At 49.1% G+C, this 24,347-nt stretch overlaps 10 protein-coding genes across 10 annotated transcripts; 4 read left to right on the plus strand and 6 right to left on the minus strand.

Moving 5' to 3' along the window:
- Positions 1 to 243: 243 nt before the first annotated feature.
- Positions 244 to 1,157, minus strand: BKA67DRAFT_371605 (uncharacterized protein). Its single transcript, XM_046096489.1, has one exon. It carries the CDS (start codon positions 951 to 953, stop codon positions 492 to 494), a length of 462 nt encoding a protein of 153 aa, XP_045955253.1. The 5' UTR covers positions 954 to 1,157; the 3' UTR covers positions 244 to 491.
- Positions 950 to 2,611, minus strand: BKA67DRAFT_594187 (uncharacterized protein; the record flags this gene model as incomplete). Its single annotated transcript, XM_046105029.1, has 3 exons — positions 950 to 1,410; positions 1,461 to 2,340; positions 2,429 to 2,611. 3 exons carry the CDS (start codon positions 2,609 to 2,611, stop codon positions 950 to 952), a joined length of 1,524 nt encoding a protein of 507 aa, XP_045955254.1.
- A 656-nt stretch (positions 2,612 to 3,267) lies between these two features.
- On the minus strand, positions 3,268 to 4,407 carry BKA67DRAFT_538762 (alpha carbonic anhydrase; the record flags this gene model as incomplete). Its single annotated transcript, XM_046100522.1, has 4 exons — positions 3,268 to 3,475; positions 3,533 to 3,848; positions 3,910 to 4,207; positions 4,264 to 4,407. The coding sequence occupies 4 exons, from the start codon at positions 4,405 to 4,407 to the stop codon at positions 3,268 to 3,270; spliced, it is 966 nt and encodes a 321-aa protein (XP_045955255.1).
- A 4,947-nt stretch (positions 4,408 to 9,354) lies between these two features.
- BKA67DRAFT_661700 (uncharacterized protein) lies at positions 9,355 to 10,500 on the minus strand (the record flags this gene model as incomplete). Its single annotated transcript, XM_046107867.1, has 1 exon — positions 9,355 to 10,500. One exon carries the CDS (start codon positions 10,498 to 10,500, stop codon positions 9,355 to 9,357), a length of 1,146 nt encoding a protein of 381 aa, XP_045955256.1.
- Positions 10,501 to 11,016: 516 nt separating this feature from the next.
- BKA67DRAFT_648735 (homoserine O-acetyltransferase) lies at positions 11,017 to 12,866 on the plus strand (the record flags this gene model as incomplete). The annotated part of the gene is made up of 2 exons (XM_046105995.1): positions 11,017 to 12,792; positions 12,823 to 12,866. The coding sequence occupies exons 1-2, from the start codon at positions 11,304 to 11,306 to the stop codon at positions 12,864 to 12,866; spliced, it is 1,533 nt and encodes a 510-aa protein (XP_045955257.1). The 5' UTR covers positions 11,017 to 11,303.
- Positions 12,867 to 13,438: 572 nt separating this feature from the next.
- On the plus strand, positions 13,439 to 14,221 carry BKA67DRAFT_522668 (uncharacterized protein; the record flags this gene model as incomplete). The annotated part of the gene is made up of 1 exon (XM_046098395.1): positions 13,439 to 14,221. The coding sequence occupies one exon, from the start codon at positions 13,439 to 13,441 to the stop codon at positions 14,219 to 14,221; it is 783 nt and encodes a 260-aa protein (XP_045955258.1).
- A 647-nt stretch (positions 14,222 to 14,868) lies between these two features.
- BKA67DRAFT_371673 (uncharacterized protein) lies at positions 14,869 to 15,197 on the minus strand. The gene has a single exon (XM_046096490.1). The coding sequence runs from the start codon at positions 15,152 to 15,154 to the stop codon at positions 14,972 to 14,974; it is 183 nt and encodes a 60-aa protein (XP_045955259.1). The 5' UTR covers positions 15,155 to 15,197; the 3' UTR covers positions 14,869 to 14,971.
- A 497-nt stretch (positions 15,198 to 15,694) lies between these two features.
- On the plus strand, positions 15,695 to 17,506 carry BKA67DRAFT_575687 (cytochrome P450). Its single transcript, XM_046103517.1, has 5 exons — positions 15,695 to 16,508; positions 16,557 to 16,620; positions 16,685 to 16,918; positions 16,977 to 17,297; positions 17,357 to 17,506. Exons 1-5 carry the CDS (start codon positions 15,724 to 15,726, stop codon positions 17,477 to 17,479), a joined length of 1,527 nt encoding a protein of 508 aa, XP_045955260.1. The 5' UTR covers positions 15,695 to 15,723; the 3' UTR covers positions 17,480 to 17,506.
- A 1-nt stretch (position 17,507) lies between these two features.
- BKA67DRAFT_694038 (uncharacterized protein) lies at positions 17,508 to 19,315 on the minus strand. The gene is made up of 6 exons (XM_046109260.1): positions 19,156 to 19,315; positions 18,907 to 19,042; positions 18,731 to 18,829; positions 18,601 to 18,676; positions 17,989 to 18,551; positions 17,508 to 17,936 (listed from the first exon to the last, which is right to left on the minus strand). Exons 1-6 carry the CDS (start codon positions 19,169 to 19,171, stop codon positions 17,915 to 17,917), a joined length of 912 nt encoding a protein of 303 aa, XP_045955261.1. The 5' UTR covers positions 19,172 to 19,315; the 3' UTR covers positions 17,508 to 17,914.
- Positions 19,316 to 21,698: 2,383 nt separating this feature from the next.
- BKA67DRAFT_538768 (heterokaryon incompatibility protein-domain-containing protein) lies at positions 21,699 to 24,347 on the plus strand (the record flags this gene model as incomplete). Its single annotated transcript, XM_046100523.1, has 3 exons — positions 21,699 to 23,404; positions 23,525 to 23,675; positions 23,835 to 24,347. The coding sequence occupies 3 exons, from the start codon at positions 21,699 to 21,701 to the stop codon at positions 24,345 to 24,347; spliced, it is 2,370 nt and encodes a 789-aa protein (XP_045955262.1).

The raw sequence follows: 24,347 nt of genomic DNA on the forward strand, positions 1-24,347 counted from the left end.
CCGGCTTGCGTGACAACGAATATTCAGGGTGAACACCTATGCACGGGGTTGACAGCACAGCTGTTCGAACTGCTTGTACTCGTAGAAGATGACTGTAGACAAGGTGCAGTCAATTTGAGCAGAGGACATCAGGTGGTATAATATTGAAGCGGCATTGACCAGGGCAGGCTACGACCACCGAAGTGAGATTGACGAGCTGTCCTGCTAGCGAAGAGCTCGGCCGGCTCTTATGTCTCCCATCAGAGGGCTTCTACTATAAGTATAGAAGACGCCCCAGCAAACCCAAAACCTTTTCGCAGGGAAACTTAGACTTTCTTACATTAGTACCACCTCACTTAGTAGATAAGCTCAGGCGTCAAATTTGCCAGAGCTTGGTTGCACTCCATCGCTTGTTTGCCATATTGGCCCAATGAATGATCTTGAGGAATAGGCTGCCGATAGTTCGTCATTGGCTCAATTAGGATGGTGCTCTTGTATCCCGATGCTCCTGCCTAGACCTCTAACCGCATGGTAGTCTCCTGGGTCGTTTGGCAATTTACAATACGCTTTATGTAAGCCACTGCACCCCGCGGAATGCTATGATGAACCAGGAAGGTAGCATTGTTGCTTGTGGACAACCACCAATCAAGTGATGGCCTAGTTACCCCTTTTTCGGATGTGAAAGTCTTGGTGACTACGCGGCATTGAATCTCTGGGTTAGCAGTTCTCATCTCCAGATAATTGTGTCCAAGCGCCATAGAAAATAAGGTTATGCCACGAACAGGTTGATTAAGAATCAATTCTGTCGACGAAAACCAATGGGCATCTCGTATGGCGTCTTGTAAGGTATTCATTGACGTATGTGATTGTCTAAATGCCAACTCAATGCTCCACAAAAGACAAAAAAAAAAAAAGGAAGGGAAGAGAAAAAAAGGCCAGAATGCAGGCTGGCCAAGAATGCTAACACCCATCATCTATATTTCTCATACTTGGCCGCTTCTTTGAGTAGCCCTTCTACCTTGTCTATCGTCTCTTGGTCGTATATATCTGCTAGTGCTTTGTCGCCCTTCAGGATCTCCTTCTCGTGTCGTGCGGATTCGTCCTTGGTCATGCAAACCAGGTCACTGAGTTTGACATTGCTGGATTTCTGACCCTCAATATTGATGAGGGTGGGACTTGTGGGCTTACGCCACCTGAGAAGTTGCAGTCTTGTCGAAAGTCCCGTTACAACACTTCTTCCCCTGTAGATCTCTTCTGTCAAAAACGAGATATCACCAATGGTGATAGGAACCTTCAGACCAAGCGCGACACTGAAATCATGACCTGGAGTCATGTGCCGAAGGAGTTTTTCTTCACTACCTTGCAGGGCGGCCAGGATACCGTCATGCATCTTGTCTCTGCCCTTGGCTGGAGCATAGTCTATTGGGTATCCTATACGAAATAAGCTTGGTAATTGCAATAGTGAAAAGCACGAGACTTACCTGTAACTGAAAGTATGACATGGTTCGCGACTGTGTATCCGAAGACCGCAGGCATAGTTCCCAATACCGGCAGAATGCGAACTCTGAAGTCTGGCATGACTCCAAGATCGCCAACTGAGCCCTTTTGGAACTCATCGTCAGGCAGAGGCAGCAATTCGGCTTTACCCTCGCCAGACTTCTCTGTAGAAAACACGGTGGGAATTCCCTTGGTGATGCCCTTGATCTTTAACCGTCTCCTCGTAGCCCTAGACAACCTATCGTCGGTGCTAGTTCCAATGTCACCGACCATGATCCTGGTGGGGTCACTCTTGCAGCCAGCGCCCATAGATGCTATGACGGGGATGTCACGCTTGTAGCAGTATTCCAATAGTGATACTTTGGTGTCAATGTTGTCGATGGCATCGATGACAAAATCGGGCTTTTGTCCGTTCTCTTCCCACGGCTGTAACAGTCTATCGGCAGACTGGTCCCAGTACTTTTCCAATCTCAGGTCGAACCTGGTCCACGGTGTGATGGCATTGAGCCTTCTGCTCAGACACTGTACTTTCGCAGTTCCCACATCCGCTAGCGTGGCGACCGCATGCCGGTTGAGAGAGCTGAGCGTCACCTGGTCGAAGTCCACCAGGCGGATCTTGGACACGCCGGATCGAGCCAGGGCGGCCGTGGCGTGGGAGCCGACACCGCCGCAACCGACGACTATCACAAAGGCGTCCCGTAACCTGTCCAGGCCCTCAGGCCCCAGGAAGACCTTGTTTCGTGCCAGCTGCTCGAGGATCAGCTCGTCGTCGAAGTCGCCGGCCTGCGCCCTCCGGGCTAGTTCTTCGTTCCGTCGGTCTTCGTCGTCGGCCAGGTTCGTCGAGGCGCCGCCAAAGCTATTTATCTAGTCTTGCAAGTCAGCGAGGGAGCGAGCTAGCGAGCAAGCTTTGCGAAATCGCTCGCTGGCGGGGACTCGGTAGGGCCCAACGTACTTCGCGGATGGCATCGTCGTTCTCAAGCTCGGGAATGGAGTCTTTGAGGCGATGGATGCGCGACTCTCGCTGCAGCCGCTGGAGGCCGAGGATTGTGCCTGCGACCACTGCTCCGGACACAATGGCGGTTGTCGCAAACTGGATCTTGGTGTCCGATGCCGCTCGCGAGAGGAACGACGACATAGTCGCGAGCTTGGAGGAAAGTGCTTGTTCTCTCTTTCGAGTTATTTATTGGAAATAAAGCACCTTGCAGCCAGAGTCCTGTAGGAAAACAAAGTACCTATATCTGGGACATGGCGGATTTGTCACGATTCTAAACATGCACCAGCCGTCGAACTAGATGTTACGATTCAAGCTCGGAATAAAAATAAAAAGATTTTAGAGCGCTGGACCGCATGGCTCCGGATGCCCAAAGGCCCCCCAAGGCCCCACTATGCAACAGTGGCGTCATTCAGCTATGTATAAGTACGCGATCAGCGCTGCACTATCTCGAACTGTTGGGTACTGCACAACACAACGTGTACATGAGGAGTACGCAAGTAGTTACCAGAAATAAAAGTATTCAACACACTACTCTAAGTTAGTCTAACCTCCGATCCGCTTTCACTGCTTACAAGATTTGTGAAAGCGGTATGTCTCTTATGTATTTGGTCTTGGGCCATCTCTAAATTACACTTCTAAATTATTCTTGCTCGCTCGCAAGCATGCTTACGATAATTATCCAGCCAACACATCGCCTTATTCAACATGATTATGAAAGGATGTACATAGTAGCACAGGGCTGATTCGCAACTCCGGGCCCAGCATCTGCAGATCCACCCGTGTACGCAACATGGCCGTTACACGACAGTAGCATTCTTGGAAAATGTGCCAGCAGCGAATGACAAGACATTCGGCTCTCCGAGCGCATTTTGTGTGATTCTGCGGTTGAACTTGACCACGTTGCTTACACGGTGCAGAGTAGCTGGCGACACCTTGAGCCTCTGAGTAGCCACCATCCAGTTCACACCTTCGCTACATGGAGGCGTCGTCAACGAACCCGAGTACCTATCATGAGAAGTTAGTACGATCAAAGCATCCGCGTATCTGAAGAGCACCACTTACGTCTGGAAGGTGCCAGCCTTGAGAGCGGCAACGTATTCAGAAAACACCAGTGGCTTGGTAGTCGCCTTGGTGCCCGGCGTGGCGATCTCTTCGACGGATTCGAAGACTGTTTCGAGCATGGGCGATGACACGGCGTTGGTCTGAGGCAAGGCCGAGGACGGCATGATGGTAAAGTTGGTTCCCGCGATTGCCTCAGCAAGTACGTTGCGCCGGCGTCTCGCCGCAACCGTCAACGCCGTTCCCACGTCGGCTTCGACATATACACCAACGACCGCCAGCTCGCCAGCAGCACTCTCGAAGACGTTGTGGATTTCCACTGCAGGGCTTGGGTCAGCATCCAGACACTACAATGCAGTGGTGATCATGTAGAAGCTTACTCTCAGCAAAATTGCCATTGTCCAGGTGTTCCGAGGGGTTGTGGACATGGAACTGCTTGAGTTCATATTCGATACCTCCCAACTCCAATATCCCTCCCTTGCCTTCCATTACAACCTCAACCGTCGTTCCCAGGTTCTCAAATTCGGTTCCCTCCGGCTGATCAGGAATTTCGAGAACAATATCGGCCGCGTCGAGCACATGGAACTGGCCTTCGACCATATCGATTGGAGACTGACGAGTGCCCGTGGCACATAAGCCATTCTTCGCCGTGTCTAGAGCGAACCAGTTCTCAGGCCCCTAGCGCAGGTATTAGTTACCGGCCCTTAATCATATCAGAATCCACTCGGGCTCACAATTGCACCGGCATAACCAAAGGTGTTGATTTTGACTTCACCATCTTCCGCTCGAGTGGAAAGATGCGTACGCGATCCACAAGACCCAAGCACTGGCATAGCAATGGCTGCCAGCACAAGGAGCTTCGACATTGTCGAGTCCATTGTTCTATGTCCTTTGCTTATTTGCGGGAAACTCTTTTTTAAGTAATGATTGCGAGAGGCTGCTCGGCACGGAACAGTATGAGTAAATTCACTTCGCTCGAAGATGTCTGCCAAACCACAATACAGACCGTTTTTCAAAGTCCTCTTTTCGACAAGACTCAGTAGGGAGAGGACACGAATAAAGAAAAGATGAAGATGCTCAAGTACTACACGTAGGCTGAATGAATGATAATGAAATAGACGATAACGATTGAACTCAAGCTCACAGAGCGAGATAAAATATATGGACAGTCGAATGGAGAAAGGTATGGCAGTGTTTTAGTGCTCCAAACAGGGCGTGCCTCTTACCTTACTGCGGCGCAGGCTCTTTATAAGAGTAAGCGGTCGTATAACTGCCAGGGGGAATATGGTCATTGTGGTTATACCAGGATGAGGGTGAGCTTGGCGTCACTGTTGACGGTAGGGGTTAAGTTGAGGCTACCGACTCAAACCTCTACGTAACGAGCCATTCATCTAACTTAAAATTTGTCCGGGGGTTCTCAATATTCTGCAGGGCTTGTGAGAACCTCCTGTGGCAAATCAGGACTTCGACAGGCGTCTATCAGGATGGACTCGCGCCTGAGGCTAGATCCGTAGCCGTGGTCACCATTGAGGATTATACCAAGTCAAACAATCCCATGGCCGTCGTGGCGGCTGAACATAAGCATACGTGATTCCTTAAGCACACGTCACCATGCCCTGTAGAGGAGGCAGTCAAAAATCGTACGACATTGATACATCGCGGTTCTTGGACGGAGTAAGGCACCCACTGGATTGGGTTCCCCCTCAGCAGCCGTTTGCTTGGCTTTGGCTCGGCAGCCATATGAGCCCCCTGACACCGCAAGGGACGACTGTAATTTGCATCCATAATTCATAACTAGTTGGCAGACTTGGAATAGATCTTCTGGTAGGATGGGGGGGTGTCGGGGACTGAACAAAGCAATGGGCTTGACAATCTCTAACGGTCGCATCAGCGTCAATTTGGTCTGCTGCCATCACCTCAAGACAAGAAATTCGAGAGTTAGTATCGGCAGAGGGAGTACTGGGTCCATGGTCAGCAAAGTAAGCTGCCAGTTTCCCAGCAAAGACTGACTGGAAAGACGCTGAAAATATGACCAGCCAAGACACTACATCCCCAATAAGCTGTTCCCCGCTGGCACAAGCGACAAGTGCCAAGTAAAAAAGGCCCCTAGCGACCGTTACAGCATGCTAAGCCCGCTAAGCAATGCGCTGGAGCCTCCTGAGAGATCTTGGCGAGCTTCTTTGCGACTGTGAAAGGCTCGGCGGCATGTCAGGAGTTGTTTTTGGGTCTCAGATCAGCGCAATTTCTTTTGGGAGAGCTTGGCTGCACCGAGGTCCGGACTGGCCTTTGGTGATTCCATTGCAAATGAAGGATTGTGAGATCCCAAGTCAGGCGCTGACCCCAGGAAATATTCGAGGCTTGGCCGGCATGTGTAGCCAGCGAAGAAGAAAAAACCCCCCAATGTGCTATTCATAACACTCACACCACCGCAACAAGCTTCAGTAATCAAATATGAAAGGGAGTGATTGAATGGTCCGAACTGTCAACAGTGGTCAGTGCAGCGCTGATCCGGTCGTTACCGAAGATAGAGTTCAGATGACAGATTCACTTCCAAATCATTTGGGACCGACCCCATCAGCCTTCTGGAGTCTCCCCCAGTAAACGCCGAGCCTATTGACCTAGGACGGGTGCTCGTTGTTTCAAACATCCGTGCGACATCCCCCGGATAACTCCTGCGTCGCACCTTTCAGCGACACCTGTTGTACCCATGGGTTTGGAGAAACCAGCCCTTCTCGACTCTGCCGTTGGTCGTATTCTTACACTTGGCAATTACGCGTATCGCTCAGCGAAGCCTGCGCTACGGTAGAGTTTTGTTTTCGAAATTGCCTTCATTTGAATAACTCCAATTGGGGCTCATGCCAATGGTCTTGCCAAGTAGCCTCAGTCACTTGTACGTGCACAGGCCTATAGCCAGGTAGATATATCCACTTACTCACAACTTCAATCTGGATGCTGCCGCTTTTCTCTTCTGTTGCCATCGGCTTGCTCTTGACTCGCGAGGAAAAGAAGATAAAGAAAGAAGAAACGAAGAAGAAAACCCTAATTTCTGTATGAGTTGACTAAATAACTGCCTAACGAGATTCAGACAAATATTTGTACATCTAATCCCAAAACCCTCTGCTTGATATTGACCACGGTAGCAAGGGTGGTCATGCCTGGGTTGGCAATGTGGTCTAGTCCATCGTGATCACACAACTCTCCGTCTGAACCTGTCGCCTTTGCTGCTCATTCAATCCCACAACCACCACAACGGTCACAGTGAAGGCGACCTTCCGAGTGTACAGCCGAAACAACGAAGGACCCCGTAGTCATGAGGCGATCGCTAATCTGTTGGCGCAGCCCAGCCGTGAACTCTTTCATACTACTGAAGTCTAGACTAGAGGGTGGCCGTCCTGCCTAGACACGAGTTAATAATTGATTTAATCTTCAATGCGGGCAAATTTTTCCTCCAATTTGTTCAAAGGGCTACGCGAAACGAGGGGCATAGCAATTTGTACAGTCGAAAGCAGTAGTAGTGGTTGATAAGTTAGTGGGTAGCTCAAATGGCGCTTCCTGTATGTAGACACTTCAAAGTCTCCACACTCTCACTATAATCGTCCTCAATACAACCTGCCTCTTGAGAAGCGGCTGCGGTGTGGTTGGCTACAACTTCTAATTTTATATTCAACCTTAAATCAGGAGCACCGGACGTCAAACTAGTAAGGCGAAATCAACTCAAGACCTTCGGTCACCTCATTACGAAAATTCACATTGCTTAATAAGACGAAGCGCCAAACTCGCCCCCACATGCCATCATTTGCAAACTAATGTCGCTGGCTCCTACACTTTGACCGGTCGTAATGATTATTATAAACATTAATCAATGACTTTGGAAAGACAGCAATGATGACCTTAGGCGGAATTCCTATTTCTCTTTGGATCACCACTAAAGGCCTCGATATTATCACAAACCTTTATATACTAGTTTATAAACTTAGTAATAGCTAGACTATTATCGTTACCACGTACACTTAATTGTCTAAACGCTGATCACGTAGGCCCTAGCGTCACGATGATAGGGTCAGTTTTCTATATTACATCTCGAAACAGACCGAGGTGAACGATTAGGAGCGCAAGAAGCAACGCTACCAGACGAAGACACCAATGAAAGAGACGGTTAGACACGGTTGACGTGCCAAAGAAAATGAACTCGCCTCAGAGCCTTCATCAAGGAACCCATCATTTGATTCAACAATCTGAAATCCAAGCCTGCGCTACCCGTGTTGTTGGTGGCCATTTAGAGAACTCGGGCTTTCATTATTTAAGAGTGTGGCAGTAAGGCGGCGCAGCTGCAGCCGTTACGGCGTTGAGTGACAGCACCTCTGCTATCGTTGTAATGCTCTCGGTGCAATGCCATCTTTTTGCTCTCGTATGCCTTGGCGCTCCCTGGTCCATAATAAGCGGGATTCCTGAATGGAATCATAACCGCTTATACGCTCCATAACCTCGTCATACTTTGCTTCTTCGACGCCCGGATTCTCAAAGGGGTATGCCGGTAATGCGTAGCAACTTGGCTCCCAAGCATAGGCACAGCAAGTCCAGAATGTACACCAAGTCGTTGCCGCAGGTAAGTGCGGGCTTTGATTACCATACCAGGTCCTTTTCGGTCCTTTTCAACGGCACAATCCAATCTAAATGGCCGAAAACAGACACCACCCTTGTCTGGGGAAGAGAAAGGTGTTCGGATAGCTATACAATTATACTGAGTCCATGATGAATACTACTATATCCCATGCACTCTGATACTGAAGACACTGGCATACCGAGAGACCAATCATCAGTGTTGAGGAAACTGCGTAAACTGACATATGAGGTTCTAAACTAAACACCACCAGTGATGTACTCCTATTGTTGTGCCACTAAGCAGGATTACACTGACGTCTTCTCTTCAGAGGCTTTGATGATTGATTGTGTTGAAGAATTTCCACACATTGAATAACCGTATATCTTTCCAGCATATGGGCTCTCGGGGTAGTCGACCGATTTTTTGAATTCCTGCCATGGAGCCAGCAGTAACCATTGTATATTGACCCCACTGATCTATTGGGACAGGTTGACCGGGACGAAGCTCTCTCAGGATCTGTGTGCAGACCTCGTCAATGTCACTGCGTTGCATGCCTCGATAGTTGGGCTGTGGGAGTAACCATTTAGATGATGCTGTTGAGATGTCAATGTGATTGTTGAAAGTCTGGAGATCAATATGCTTTCCAGGTCATCTTCGAGCTTGTAGGCTATGTCGTATAGTCCAGATTCCCGGTGGAGTGAAGGATTCCGAGCAACACAAAGGTCTCTCTAGGAGCTACCGTGTGCTCCTAAGGAAAATGCTGTAGAATGGCATGGATGCGTACCGCAGCTTCTTACTTCAACTGCGGTTTGGGCCCTCAAAGACCTTTGTAAAAATATTTTACCACTGTGCAAAATGCAAATATACTGATAGATATCTGGACACGGACTTTGTGATGATAATAAGAACAGTACAATTTGAGAATTCCAAAATTGCCTTCAATTTGAATAAGAATAGTTTTAAGTAACCAAGTCATGGCGTTATTTGCCATACACAGCCCACATGCAAGACTCAAGACGGGATGATAGCTAGCTCCGGGTAACAACAATGCACTGGAATGTCTCGTAGATTGGGGTTAATAACAGATAGGCTCACAATTGCGTGTTATCCTGTAGAGACCTCTGATAGTGCCTACTGTAACAGGAAAGCTCCCAAGTCCCATTGAGAGACTGCAACAGTACGAGTAGCACCAGCGTCCCTCATCAAATCTGCATGTGATAAATTATACAGCTTTCCAGTAAACCTTCAGTTCAACTCTCTTGATCTGATTATGCCATGCTCCAAACCTGGCCCTGCCCCATACTGTAACAACGTCACCCAGCTTCAAGTTTCTGACAAACTCTCCGTTGCCAGTAGCACGTCCACGACCAGCCGCTTCTAACTCATCGGCCGCTGAGAACTCAGGGTCAATATCGTCTGTATAACGCCATTCAACCACATGATCTTGGGTGCCGCGTGTCGCAGTCTTGTTGCACTGTATTTTGTGGTCTGGTTGGGCATGAAGACCATGGTCATATGTAGTTGAGCCGGGGCTGTCCTCGGTTATGGTTGGCCAGATTGGTCGTAATGCATTGACCGGAATGCTGAGTGAGTGTTTAGAGTCACTTGTTGACTCTGTGGTGGATTCGAAACGTTCGAGGCCAGCATCGAACCAGGTCCATGATCCTCTATAAGTCCCACGATCTTCATGATTACCTCCCCAGCCTTGGTCAGTGGATTGGATTTTGAAGACAATCTTGCGACACGGGCTTCCAAGGACAGCATCGAGACGCTTGTCAACGTATTGTTCAAGGATCTCGCGAGGCAGTTCATGCTGAAGAGGCTGTGGAATGGCCTGCAGTCGCCAAGCCTCCTGTTGATCAGGCGCCCAGGACGTCATGCCCAATGGCTCACTGCGTACCAGGAATTGGTTCTCATTTGGCCTGCCTCCTCGGATAACCAAGTGCTTTTGTGGCAAGTTCGTATAATCAATAGTTGTCGAAGAACAAGCCCAATACTCGGCACTATCCAGGATCATCAATGCTATCTCATCTGGAAGACTGCCGGCACGCTTGAGTAGGTCTTTCACTGCGAGGACATCGTCAAGATCTGGGTCGAACTCCTCCGAGTCCGTAGTGGTGCTTGATGATGATTGTTCGCCTTCAACCGACTTGTCGTCCTGTGGAGGTATTGGTACCCTCGGCCTACCCAATAGCCCTCCAGGTCCACCACGCAGGCCGGGAATGACACGGCCGCCTCTGCGGTTGATCATGACAGGTATGTTTGATGTGCTTGGCGTAGGTGAGATTTGGCGGGCTATATGTCTGCTAACAAAGTGTATCACAAATATAGCAATGATAAAGTAAAACGATAGTGGCATGTCCAACATGTTGGCTAAATTTTCTTGATGTAAGGAAGAAGAATATACGGGGTTTAGCGTTAATGACGTTGAACGATGGCCAATTCGTAGCCAAGGTGGAAGGTGGGTGTGGCTAGTTCTACTCTGGCGAATCACGCGTCAGAGATTGCAGTATGTGTCTCTGAATTCCAGGATAAGTTTGAATCATATGCAGCAAGTCAACGCGCTCGTTTCGAGTAAGGCACTTGTTCATGTACGTCAGGAGGGATGGTGGCTTCGCAGGTGCAGGCGGGGCAACAAAAAGACCAATGACGGGGGAGAGCAAAGACAACCGTAATCGTACTGCGGTGCAAGCCAGTCGTGCAACGGTACTCCTACTACTGTATATTAGATATTGCCTGCCAGAAACATTAGCTGGAGCTCGACGGATATTGGTTGGCGTTGACGATCCGCTGGTAATCTGCAGGGGCTGGAAGAAAGCTGGAGCTCGAACTGGTGACGTAAGTGGGGTCTGAGCGATGCGTTCGACCCCCGCTTGGCTAAATGGGCAGCAAATCCCCCGTATTTTGTGCTCCGTCCGGATCCCTATCTGGCGAAGGGATAGATAACAGCTTTATCATCACGTGGGATAGCCTCATTTGCCCCGACACGCTCCGATCGGAGGTTCCACTTTGTCCTCGACACTCCAGAGTAGGGCCGCTGGCTGACAAACCCGGACAAAGACGAAGTCATGTATATGATCAGTCGCAGTCCATTGTGGGCTGGCCAGCGTCGTCTCTGATATTTTGGACTGCGCAACAGACCAACGGCTCCCACAAGCTTCTGCCACCACGATGCGAACGCAAAGGCTCAGCGCTGCGGCGCTGCAACGGCTTCCCGCTTCGGTGCGGCCGGCCAACTTTGACCTGGTGCCGGCCTGGAGTACGAGAGCCTCAGCTTCCGTAGGGACACTTGGTAGACGGGGCAGCCGATTTCTGCATTCGCAACCCGCGCGACGAAATGATACCAGTTTGGGCGAGGCTTCAAACCCTGCCATGGCCTTCCCGTGTCTAGACGCCCTCGAGAGCCGATCCGCTACCCTCAGGGCGAAATCTCACGCTTCCGGCCCCGAGCCGACCTACACTGCCGGCGCGACTGAATTATATCACTGCAAAGACCCCTTACTACTTGATTGGGGTGGTGTGCTGCCTGAGTTCGACATTGCATACGAAACATGGGGAAAGCTGAACGAGGACAAATCCAACGTTATACTGCTGTATACCGGCCTCTCTGCTTCTTCCCATGCGCATTCAACCCCCAGCAACCCCCAGCCAGGCTGGTGGGAAAAGTTTATTGGCCCAGGCGGTTGCCTGGATACGGATAAATACTTTATAATATGTACAAATGTCATTGGAGGTTGTTTCGGTTCCACCGGGCCCAGCAGCATTGACCCAGCTGATGGCCAGCGCTATGCCACACGCTTCCCGGTTGTCACGATTGAGGACATGGTTCGGGCTCAGTTTCGCCTCCTCGATGGGTTGGGCGTGGACAAACTATATGCCAGTGTGGGCTCTAGTATGGGTGGCATGCTGTCGTTGGCATCGGGAGCCTTGTTTCCCTCACGAGTTGGGCGCATAGTCTCCATCAGTGGTGCTGCACGAAGTCACCCCTACAGTATTGCTATGCGACACACCCAGCGCCAAGTCTTGATGATGGACCCAAACTGGAACCGTGGCTATTACTATGATAAAGTACCTCCCCACGCCGGCATGAAGCTAGCCAGAGAAATCGCGACTGTCACCTATCGATCTGGTCCGGAGTGGGAGCAACGATTTGGCCGTCGCAGGGCTGATCCCGAAAAGCCACCGGCGCTGTGTCCCGATTTCCTTATCGAGACATACCTCGATCACGCTGGGGAGAAATTCTGCCTCACCTACGATCCTAACAGCTTGCTTTACGTGAGCAAGGGCATGGACTTGTTTGATCTTGGCAGAGACACTCAAGTAGCTGCTGCTGCCCGACGCGCAGAAAGACAACAGGCCATGGATTCAGGCTCGGAAGTAAGGGCAAATGATCCATCCTGTAGCCTTACGCTGCCAGATGCACCATATTCTGAGCAAGCAGATGTCGATTTAGAGGGCTCGGTATCGGCAGTGAAGGTGACCTCGAGGCCACCGGATGATCTCATATCTGGACTCTCTCCACTGAGAGATATCCCAACTTTGGTCATGGGTGTCGCCAGCGACATTCTGTTCCCTGCTTGGCAACAACGCGAAGTCGCAGAAGCCATTCGTCTGGGAGGAAACAGGAATGTATCCCATGTTGAACTCAGCGAGGAACAAAGTATGTTTGGTCATGACACATTCCTATTAGATTTAAAGAATGTCGGAGGGAACGTCCAGAACTTCCTTGATTAAACCACGAGCCATTATGATTGGCGGGCTGTATCTTACACTGCATCAAACGGAGTTGGTTCATGGCGAGGGAGAGGTTCTTGTACAATTGATCAATGAGGGCAGACATGGGGAAAATAAACGCTCAGACAAAGCTCATATCGCAAAACTCAGCGCACTTCGAATCAATGTGTTGTTTCATCGGGTGACACGGTTCTCAGGCTCACAAGGAATGGAGATGGGCGGATGTGCCACTAGGCGCCCAGGCAACTCCGCATCCCCCGCAGTAGACATCGCTAACCACGGCATCGCGTTTACGAATACGATAACGATCCTGTTGAGTCCACGGCGATATGCATCCTGAGCAAGCTAGTATTTCCAGTTCTAGCAGCACGCTACGACTGTTTACATTCGCAACAGTGTTTAATTGTACGGGTCTCTGACCGAATACGACTACCCATTCATTTTCATCTCCAGACTTCACACTTTATAAACCCATCTTTCCGCAGCTACTAATAACGGCCACTCATATTGACAAGTATTTCTCGGCAGATTAATTGACTTCGTCGTTCATTTAATTTCTCACATTTTCAATTATGACTTCTTTGCAAGGTACCACTGTCCTCGTGACCGGTGCAGCTGGCGGCCTGGGCAAAGTCATCGCCGCCACGTACCTCGAAGCAGGCGCCAATGTCGCAATCTGCGACATCAATGAAGCCCGTCTATCTGCCACCAAGGAGGAGTTTGAGCCCACCGGCCGGTTCGCCGCCTTCAAGACGGACATCACAGACGAGGCCGCTGTAACGTCGCTTGTCTCAGACGTCGTCTCCAAGTTCGGCCGTCTGGACATCCTGGTCAACAACGCCGGCCTCATGGACGTGTTCGACCCCGTTGGCGAGCTGAAGAAGGAGACATGGGACAAGCTCCTAAACGTCAACCTGACGGGGAGCTTCCTCTGCATGAAGGCAGCGGTCAACACGTTCCAGAAGCAGGAACCCAGGGGCGGTACTATCATCCAGATCGGCAGCAACGCCTCGTACATGGGCTTCTGCGCGGGCACGGCATACACCGTCAGCAAGCACGGCGTGGCGGCGCTGGTCAAGAGCACCGCTGGGTTCTATGGGGACGAGGGCATCTACGCCATTGGGCTCATGCTGGGAGGTATGATCGACACCAACATTGCCGAGAGCGTTGGCGGGCTGGGCGGCTTTAACCAGGCAGGATACGGGAAGACGGCGGCGGATTCCCCGTTCAAACCCGAGTCCGCAGTCCAGTTGAAGGACGTTGCCAAGTACTGTATCTTCCTCGCCGATAGGTCCATCGCAGCGACGGCAAACGGCAGTTGCGTACCGTTCAACAAGAATTGGCCGAAGGCGTAGAAAAGAGAAAACGCGTGTTATGAAGCAATAGTATTAGTGAGGTTATGGGAAAGTGTGGGGAGCGAAACAAATTGTGATTCGTCAAAAAACGTCTTGGGCGTCGTGGAACAGAGCGTGATCATGTCGTGATTGTTTCGCAACATTTATCACAAAACCTGGTAATCAATCGCATCTCCCACACACCACCTTTCTTAGAGAGACGGAAGCTAAAGCATCCCACATGCAACACTGAAAACGCCGAGAGGCGGGCAAACGGTGGTTTTGGATCGCGCTTCTGACAACATGGCGTGGCATGACAGAAATGCCTGATATGGTGATTATATGTCTACGACAGTTTATATCTCCTATGACGGTACAAATTGCATGATGCGACGCATCTCCGATGACAACCCTGTACCGTCTCAAATGTGCTGTTGCAAATGTAAAGCAGATGGTTCATATGGTTGCTTACTAACGCACCAACCACGACCGAGGACAAAGAACCAGTGGTAAAAGGGAATGGACATTGGCACATGGTGTACGTGTACAACTTCCACTGGTCCATTATCTTTCCAGAGCAGGCTATTGGCTTCCTGTGAAGCTTGCATAAGGTAAGACAGCAGAAAGCAACTGTGTTTGTACAGTAGTTTGCGATTCTGTGCAACAGCTAAAATGTCATCGCCGGACTAAGGAGTGACATCGACTGAGGTTGAGCACTGTACTGATCCTGATTAAACATACAATTCGTACACCTTGTAGGGGTATGAATCTTTAGCGTGATGCTGGTATTTGTACGTGTATGCAATAGAACGTCCTATATACATTGTTAGGCTCAATCAGGGCCTCGAGGGTTATAGGAGTAAAAAGGGATGAGCTTATAATAAGCCCATATTTAAAAACACTGAACAAGAAATATAGCGAATTATCTTTTAGATTACTTGCTTCTTTAGACATTATATAATTCGGGTTTTCCTAAGGAAAATTAACTATTAAGGAGGGATTAAATAGTTGTCTTTCTCTTGGAACTAACGAGAAAGTCTGCCAAAGTAGTCTGTTAATGCCTATGCTTGGTTCAAATCGATCAGGGTTGTGGCTGCATATAATTCTCACACTAACGGTTCATACCCCTACAAGGTGTATATCCCAAACGCTACTGCCCTTAGCCTGACTTGGTACAATCCATGAATAGTGGCGTCAGCCATCACGGCCCAGAACGCCACGCCGGAGCAGCAGGATGATTGATTGCACACCACACCGGAGCTATAGGATAATTGATTGGTGATACAGCTCTGCCAACTTTGGTGGCTCAGATGGTTGACCAGCCTTTCATTGGGCCGCCTGGGACGACCATACACACCTAACTGCAGAACAGATGCCAACAACCTTGGTACTCTCGGCCGACATGCTTACCTTCGCTTAGATCTGGCGATTTAAAGAGAATATGAAATCCAGGTAACCTTCCCGGCGTCCCTCTCCTGACAAATCCTGGCGTTCGACGTGCTGAATTGTTGCCACTCGCGAAGATGCCGGCTCTTGATCAATTACACAGCATGCTCCCCGACGTCTCTTCCGGCGTGATCCTCGCCTTTGTGTCGACCCTCTTCATCATAGGGTCATACATATACTCCTGGAACCGTCTCAGACACATTCCCGGTCCCGTGCTGGCGAGGTGGTCGTATCTCTGGATCTCGGTGCAAAGCCAAACCGGTCACCAAGGCGCTCGGTACCAGGCCGTCAGCGAAAAGTACGGGCATCTTACCCGTATCGGGCCCAACGATCTGATCACCGACGACCCGGACATCATCCGCCGGATGAGCGCTGCCCGGTCCGCCTACAAGCGCTCCAGCTGGTACGATGCCATGCGCCTGAACCCGCTCCAGCACAGCCTGTTCAGCCTGACGGACACGGCGACGCACGACCGGCTCAAGGCGCAGATGTCGCACGGGTACGGCGGCAAAGAGAACCCGACCCTCGAGGACGAGATCGACGAGCAGCTCGCGAATCTGCTGGGGCTCATCCGGCGCAAGTACATCTCGTCCGAGAAGGTGTACAGGCCCATCGACCTGGCCACCGCGGTTCAGTATTTTACGCTCGACTCGCTGACCAGAATCGCGTACGGGAAGGAGTTTGGGTATCTTGAGACGGATTCGGACGTCCACTCGTATATCAAGACTTCTGAGAGTTTTCTGCCGATCATAGTTTTCTTTGCAGAACTCCCTTTCTTTTCCCGCATATTTTTCTCTCCTTCTGCACTTAAATTGTATGGACCAAAGGCGACAGACAAAGAGGGTATAGGAAGATTGATCGGGTAAACAGCCCAGCCCGGTTTGTGATTTGGAAATGCTAACCTCCCAAGTATTGCCAAAGAGGTCGTCAACAAGCGGTTCGAAAATAACGCCGAAGACCAACAAGATATGCTGGTGAGTTCTCTTACTAGCAACGTTCTTTTTCGGGAATAGAAGTATTGACGATTATTGTTATTAGGGCTCATTCATCAGACATGGGGTGCCGCAGGAGCTTCTAGAGGGTGAAGTACCATTCCAGATCATCGCAGGTTCTGACACAACGGCCACGACAATCCGTGGTACAATGCTGAACCTGATGACTACGCCGCATGCATACCAAGCCCTGCAGAAGGAGATCGATGCAGCGATTGCCCAAGGTCTGCTCTCGAATCCCGCGAGGGCAGACGAGGGGAGGCAGCTCGAATATCTGCAGGTATTTAGCCTCTAGTAATATGGTCCTTCAGATATCATGAACATTAACGAGAGCCTAGGCGGTCATATACGAGGGTTTACGTATTAACATCCCATTTACGGGTCTTGCCATGAAAGAGGTGCCCCCCGAAGGAGACACGATCCACGGCCACTTTGTCCCCGGGGGTACGCGGATTGCTTGGAGTATTACAGCCATTGAGAGATCGAAAGAATTATTCGGAGAAGACGCAGAACTGTTCCGCCCTGAGCGTTGGTTGAATATCGAGCCTAACAAAAAGCGAGAAATGGTGCAGACAGTCGAGCTCGTGTTCGGGTATGGACGTTGGGGATGTGCTGGTAAACCCGTTGCTTTTATGGAATTGAACAAGGTCTATATTGAGGTGAGCGTATTCGCTGAGCCCCCACTATTTGGAAATGTCGTATTGATTAAGTTGTTCAGCTATTGCGACACTTCGACTTTCAGCTGGTCGATGCAAATCACCCAGTACATTCGGTAAATGTCAACATTTGGTTCCAGAAATATATGTGGGTACGAGTCACAGAAAGATATGTCAATGCATGAGCCAGCCCCCAACACACCAAACAGAAGAGAAGTCATGCTATTTCGTGTAATATTGTGGTTGGTAGGACACAGCATGGCGTAGAATTAAAGACTCTAAAAGAAAAGCTTGCATAAATGTACGTGTTGTAGAAACTACGGTAAATTCAGAAAAATAATGATGTAACAGCCTTAAGAATGATTTTGAAGCTCAATAGCAAAGACGGCGTACAGAAAAGCTTGAACTAACACTGCTGTGTTCTTGATAGAACATCTAGGTATCGTTGTGCAAATGACTACCGCTAACTGACTTCCACTTATCAAAAAGCACAACAAACTTTTACAACAGGGTCGTCCATGTCGCTTCAGCAAAACAATAAACACTGATCAGATATAGTACAGTTTCTCTCGTCTCAGGATCCCGGGCGAGACATGAACAGACTGGGGCAGAGGTAGGAATTAGTCCTCGCCTGCAGCAGCGCTGTTTCGTGCGTTAACGCTATACTTTGGTTATGAGCGGTGGGATGACTTACGACTTTCTCCCACGACCTCGCTTGGGCCTAGCAGGAGCGGCGTCTGCGTCTGTGACGGCTTTGGACTTGCGACCCCCTTTGCCTTTGGGTTTTGGGGCAGGCTCCTCCTCTGCCTCCTCTCCTTCAGTCTCTTCCTCCTCGGGGGTGGGCTCCTTCTTCACAGCAGGCTTTCGACCTCGTGTCTTCTTGACAGGAGTAGGTTCCTCTTCGGCCTCCGCTTCCTCTTCAGATTCCTCCTTGGCAACAGCCTTCTTAGCACCCCTTTTGGGTCTGGCTTTGACGGCTGGCTTCTCGTCGTCATCATCGTCCTTGGCAGCGGCCTTCTTGCCTCTTCCCTTTGCAGCTGGCTTCTCAGGCTCCTCTTCTTCATCCTTGACAATGGCCATCTTGGCCTTCTTCTTTGGGTTGACCTTCTCTTCATCTTCGTCGGCATCCGCCTTCTTGCGGCCACGCTTGTTGGACTTGGGAGCTGAGCTTGAGGGCTCTCCATTCTCATTCTCAGGTTTGGCCTTCTTGGCTCGACTGTGGATACCCTTCTGACCAGGCTTGTTCATCTCTGGGTCCTGTGACAACGTTAGTGCAGGTGCTTGGTTTAGTATTCAAACGACTCACACCATTGAAGTCCTCGGGATCAATGTGTCCCTGCTTAAGGACGCGTTGGATCTTCTCTCGGATCTCCGGGTGATCCCTTTTGAAGTTGGCATTAGTAGCTTTTGGTTCAACTCCAAGTGAGACAGCTTACTCCAGGTCCTCCCAGCCATCAATCATGTCATAATCGTGGCTGCCATTACGCTCAACGTTTTCCTTGAGGTTCTTGATCTGTTCACCAGACACGCAACCCCTGAAATAAGATATCAGTATCAGGAGAATAAGAACAAGTCGAGGAAGAACCTGGCATCGGTGAACGAAGAGACGTACCAATGGCGCCATTGCCAGCTGGCATGTTCCATAATGGTGACCCATGTACCAAAGCGAATCTCGCCCTTGGTGATCTTCACGCCTTCCTTCTTGCACACGGAATCCTTGCAACCGGCACGGTTGTTTGGGGATATCTCTGAATGCAATGGTTAGTAACACAATCAGACGATGCTGCGCGCGTGGGGTTGGTGACGTGAGGGGCTTGAGATGGGAGCTGTCACAGAGAACGGCAGACTCAAAAGGGCATACCTATGCGATAAGACATGGTGTCCCGTCTCGTCAATAGTTGTTCTTGCTGAAGTTTTGCTGTGCAAAAAAAAACCCCCGATGAGATCTCAGGTGGTGGGTGGTGTATGACGGTCGGGGTGCAAAGCTCCTAACCTAGTCTAAAGAAAGTTTGATGTTTGGCTTTCTTGGTGCTGTGAACGCGACCAGTTGTTCCTGCTGGCAGCAAGTCGCGTCATAAAATTGGGGGAGATTAGGCATGTCAGGCACCAGCCCAGGCGCTTTGGCCATGGATAGTGCAGCGAGCCAGATCAATTCAGCGAAACAGCTGTTATCCTATACTGTCCACTGGCCGATAGCGTTTGAACTCTTTGTTGTGGACAGTTTTCTTCAATGGTAATTCTCATATCGTGCCTTTTATTTTTGATTTCTTTTCATATGATAGAAACCCTTACTTTTGTCTCTCTGACGAAACGATCCAAGGTTAGCCTATTTCAGCGCCTCCTAGGGGTCTGGATTGTCTCCCCACACCAGTTTCATAGAGCCTGTAATGTCCTCTCATTGGGTGCATTTGAATATATCCTGCGGCATGCAGGCGCTACGCCTTCTCCTATGTTCCCTTTCCAGCCAGAACACTATCAATTCCATATCCAAATCTCCAGCCATAGTTTCCTTGTGGAGCCTGGGTTACGTCAGCAACGTTTGGCAAGTGACGACGTATTCTAACGTTAGATTACTTACGACAGAACGTCATCTGCTGACGCCACAAAATGCGACACGTCAATGACCTTAATGAGAGTATCCAGGTCTAGAAATTATGCTTTGAGAAAAGCTTTGCATACCGCTGACCTACACCATCTCTTTCATAAATATAACAAGAAACGACTTGTCCACCGTTTGATGGACATATTATCTTGCTTTCGACACCTTCACGGACCACAAGTGCCGTTAACGTGAGCAGGTTGAAGGAAGCCACAACTACGAGATTCGCAACAAGCGGATGATAAAACTGCTAACATATAGCTTATCTCTCAATTGATCAGCGAAAGCCTCTAAGACCGTCTACCCAGAGTGGTCGGCCAAGTATTGAAAGTAAAGTCAGGTAACCTGTGTTCATGCTACGGGTAAAAGAGAAATTTAAAATAAAATAAAATAAAATAAACAGTAAAGAGAGATAGAGAAAAAAGACAAGGGCATCCTGCAATATGCTTATTACATTATTCTTCTTCTTAGCTGGCAGATGCTAAGATATGGAGGGGGGAGTAGAAATAAGTAAATAAAGCACATACTGTAGGTTGATTTTCGGGTGTGATCTACCGCTGGTGGAAGAGCTCCATGTCAGAAATGGTGCCCACACGTTCGGAGTCATCGCATAGAATCGTCAACTACATGTATATAGCCGCAGATACTTTGACTTTTAGATCATGGTGTGGGTGGTGACAAGAAAATCACAAGGGCGAGACACGACGAAACATCGATACCCTGAACCAGGATGACCGGAGCCGTTCGTATTTCGGTGCGTTTTTTGTAGTCGCCAGGTGAGATGATCGGTGAGGGCGGCTTGTCAGATTGCGTCGATATAGATTCATCAGCTTTCAGCCATCCAGCAGCCAAGTTCTTCGTCAAACCTCAATACTAGCGCCAGGGATACGGGACAGAGTTATGTAAAGCTACTATATTAGACAAAATCAAACAAAAATGTAAAAATATGCAGCCCCGGGGATTCCCAGTGGTCGTTCGCCTGAGTACTAATCCAGCGCTTCAAAGGGTATACCTACCCGGTGAGAGTGGACCACTTTCCTTACGGCCTGTGACATGGTAACGTGTACGGATCGTAGTCTGCTTATCACGCTAGAGTGTGGATCCCGCCCTCCGTTTCATACGCTTCATAACCAAGAGCAAATACGGATATATATCGTAAGGCGTTGGTTTCTTGGATCCAGAAGCTAATTCAACGAGGCACTACATTCAGCAAATTAGAATCTACAACCTGGCACTCTCTGTATCTTTTAAGTTCGGTGCCTGGGCATAACAGTACTTAGAGGCCTATAAACCTAAAATGATTTGGGCTCTAAGAAGGGTGACATCATAGAATCTGCTACGGGCTTTTGCGCCTTATTCTGTTGCCCCCATCGGCCAAGGTGGAACGAAATCAAAGCTGTCTAGTTGTTAAATTGCACGAAGTATACGATACTGCTAAAGCGGAAGCGCTAATGATCCATGCCATCCAAGGTTGCATATGCTATTTTAAGCTATATCCGTTCTACTATTTTGAAGTAGAAGTGATGGTATAAGAGTGGTGGGTTGGTTTTCTTATCACGCGGTGCTTACGTCGTAAGTCGCAACGATTGGCTACGAACGTGAATCCTTACAGCTAAAGGCAGATAAAAGGAGAACAGTGACCGAACAGCCGATTATGACGAAAGCCAGCCAAACCGTGCGATGATACATTCTCCTCATTACTTTACAAACATTGCAAGTCTCCCACAGCTTTCCGCATCGTTTCTTGGCAGTCATAACTTTATGCCCTCGCAGTAATCATTCTTTGGATCTGTTTGCACTTCAAGATGTCTAGCACCGAACTTCATATCGGCTATCCAGGGCTTTACGAAGCTCTAGGTAGTGCTGAAATCAGATTGTTGCATTTTTTCCCCAGTCCAGAACCGTCCTCGAACATTTATTGTCAACTAGAAAGATACAGTCTTTTGGATTTGATAAACCCTACCACATTTCAGGCATTCGAAGCATTATCATATACGTGGGGCGACCCATCGGCCGTAGAAGATATCTTTGTTAACAATCAAGGCTTCACAGTTACCTCCAATCTTGGAGCGTTCTTGCGACAACGACGTGAGCCAAATAGCACGGTTACTCTATGGATTGACGCCGTCTGCATCAACCAGACTGATTTTCAAGAGAAAAACCAGCAAATCCCAATGATGAGTATGATATATGCTGGTGCGGCAAGATTAACAATCTGGCTTGGATCAGCTTCCGAGGATAGCCACTTGGCAATTGACCAGCTCCGCCTCCTTGGATCTGGTTCTCCGTATGATAAGATGCTACGATTAGGAGAAACTCAAGTGCAGCAAATACAGCGCCTTTTGAAACGCCCTTGGTGGACGAGGATATGGATAGTACAAGAATTAGTTCTCGGAGGCGCATTTTGCGAATTTGATAAAATAATGGTTTTTTGCGGTCCTGAGGTCTTGTCATGGCCGAATCTTGTCATTGCCGCGGCTCGATTGAAAGCGCATGAGGATGACCAGCGAGAAGTCTTGCCTGTCATTTCGACTATCCTCGAACTGGATAGCCTGAGGGAAAGCGCTCGTCACTATCTCCATCGTCCAGATGCTCTAGTCGCTTCGTTCGACTTACTTTGTCGGTTTCGAAACTTCTTGGCGACTAACCCCAGGGATAAGATCTACGCGATATACAATATGTTCTCAACTAGTCCGGCCGAGAGCCTTCGGCCGCGTTACGAGGCAGAGGTCTATGATGTCTATCTCGACTTTGCCATAGCTACTATCTCCTCTGAGATTGGACTGGAGATTCTACGACATTGTGGGGAGAGTGGCCCGGCTATGCCGTCATGGGTACCGGATTGGTCGATACCACTCACATGTGAACCACTACCGATCAGAAGAATTCCCCGATATTTCGATGTGCCGTGGTGGGCTGAACCAAAAAGGTCAATATCTGATGGAGAAAATAATCAATGGGAAGAACCGTGCCTTTCCCAAGTTACGTTTACCTCGCCAGTCTATTCTTTGGATCCGTCAATTGCCAACAAAGAGCGTAGGAACCGACTGAATCGATTAGCAATAGGAGCCAGAGGATCTGGACAAGTCACTTCTCTCGAGGAAATTCCATCTGGTTTCACATTTCACCGATTTAGTGACGAAGTTAAATCAAGTCTCGGAGACCTATTGCAGAATAACCAGATACTTCTATTCGTCGAAGATGAGCGTTGCGCGAAATCGAAATTGCTTGCTGGAAATGTCGCTAAGCCAGCGCACCCTGTGAGGCAGGGGGAGATCATAACAGAACGTCGAACAAAAAAATGGCTTCTCAGGGAGCTCAATCATCTGAGCTGCAATACAACAATTACTCCACCACAACCCAATCAAAGAAAACTTTCATTTAATAGAGATGAGAAGACGTTGAGCCTTGATGGTGTTTTGTGGGACACCATTGAAATTACTCATGATGAATTCGTTGGTGATGTTGCAGAAGACTGGTTGAACGCAACAAGATTTATGGTGGCAGTTGGGTGCTGCAAGAGATTGGCCGTCAACAGCAAACCAGCGCAAAAGCGGCATCCTTCCATAGAAAGGCTTCTCGAGAGTTTTTAGCTCACGCTTTTTGCCGGACAAACTACTCATTTCGGAAGTTCGTCAGACACCAAAGAGGACGGAAGACGACTTCGGTACGCAGAATGGTTACCGGAAATACCATTCGGATGGACGCCTGCTCCGCCACGTACAACTATCAGTAATACCGGTCACCTTCTTGTGGTTGAAGGAATGCAAATCCTTCGTAAAGTTTGTGAAGTACTGGCAATCAAGTTTTCAGGGACGACGAGTAATTATGCAGCTACGTCTCAACCAGGCTTCAAGGGCTTTATACCGGAAGACTGGACAGAAAGGGACAGGAAACAGTTGGAAGCAGATACCAGCTACTTAGCCTCCTTGTGGTAACAGCAGCCTTATGATCTCTATCATAAACCGTTTCATTTGCCACATGTCGTTCCTGATCCCTACTGGGAGGCTCGGAACCAGGCAGACGATCTGGCAATGCGTTTGATGCGCGAGAGCCCTCTCCCGTACATTGTGGGTCCGGGCTCGTCATCCGAAGAAGGTCAAAAATTCAAGTTCGCTGTCGTAGAAGCAGAAAGATGTTGGAGAAGTAAACTAAGCATTGTGCCTCAAGGAACACTGGATCCATGCATCGAGCAGTTCGCTCTTGGACGGAAATTTTTCATCACCCCGAAAGGATATTTTGGCCTTGGCCCAAAAAACACAAAGCCCGGAGACCGAATAATAGCTTTACCAGGGTCACAAGTTCCTTTTGTGATGAGAGAAGAGTCAACTAAGAACTTCCAACATGCTTGGAGATTGATCGGAGAAAGCTTTGTGCATGGAGTAATGAACGGAGAGATAATTGCGCAGTGGAAATCTGGAGTATTGAAATCAGAAACCATCGTCTTGGTGTAG

This window comes from Truncatella angustata (genome assembly GCF_020726525.1).
Source record: "Truncatella angustata strain MPI-SDFR-AT-0073 chromosome Unknown BKA67scaffold_7, whole genome shotgun sequence".
NCBI classification, from domain to species: domain Eukaryota; kingdom Fungi; phylum Ascomycota; class Sordariomycetes; order Amphisphaeriales; family Sporocadaceae; genus Truncatella; species Truncatella angustata.

What these genes read in the sequence shown, in the direction of transcription:
- BKA67DRAFT_371605 (XM_046096489.1), bottom strand. Translation starts at nt 953, where the DNA reads ATGATGGGTGTTAGCATTCTTGGCCAGCCTGCATTCTGGCCTTTTTTT.
- BKA67DRAFT_371673 (XM_046096490.1), bottom strand. Translation starts at nt 15,154, where the DNA reads ATGTCTAAAGAAGCAAGTAATCTAAAAGATAATTCGCTATATTTCTTG.
- BKA67DRAFT_575687 (XM_046103517.1), top strand. Translation starts at nt 15,724, where the DNA reads ATGCCGGCTCTTGATCAATTACACAGCATGCTCCCCGACGTCTCTTCC. An exon ending in GGTATAGGAAGATTGATCGG is followed by an intron (nt 16,509 to 16,556) that starts GTAAACAGCCCA and finishes TAACCTCCCAAG; the next exon opens with TATTGCCAAAGAGGTCGTCA. An exon ending in GGCAGCTCGAATATCTGCAG is followed by an intron (nt 16,919 to 16,976) that starts GTATTTAGCCTC and finishes ACGAGAGCCTAG; the next exon opens with GCGGTCATATACGAGGGTTT.
- BKA67DRAFT_694038 (XM_046109260.1), bottom strand. An exon ending in ATCCCGAGGACTTCAATGGT is followed by an intron (nt 18,552 to 18,600) that starts GTGAGTCGTTTG and finishes ACGTTGTCACAG; the next exon opens with GACCCAGAGATGAACAAGCC. An exon ending in CGAGGTCGTGGGAGAAAGTC is followed by an intron (nt 17,937 to 17,988) that starts GTAAGTCATCCC and finishes CGCACGAAACAG; the next exon opens with CGCTGCTGCAGGCGAGGACT.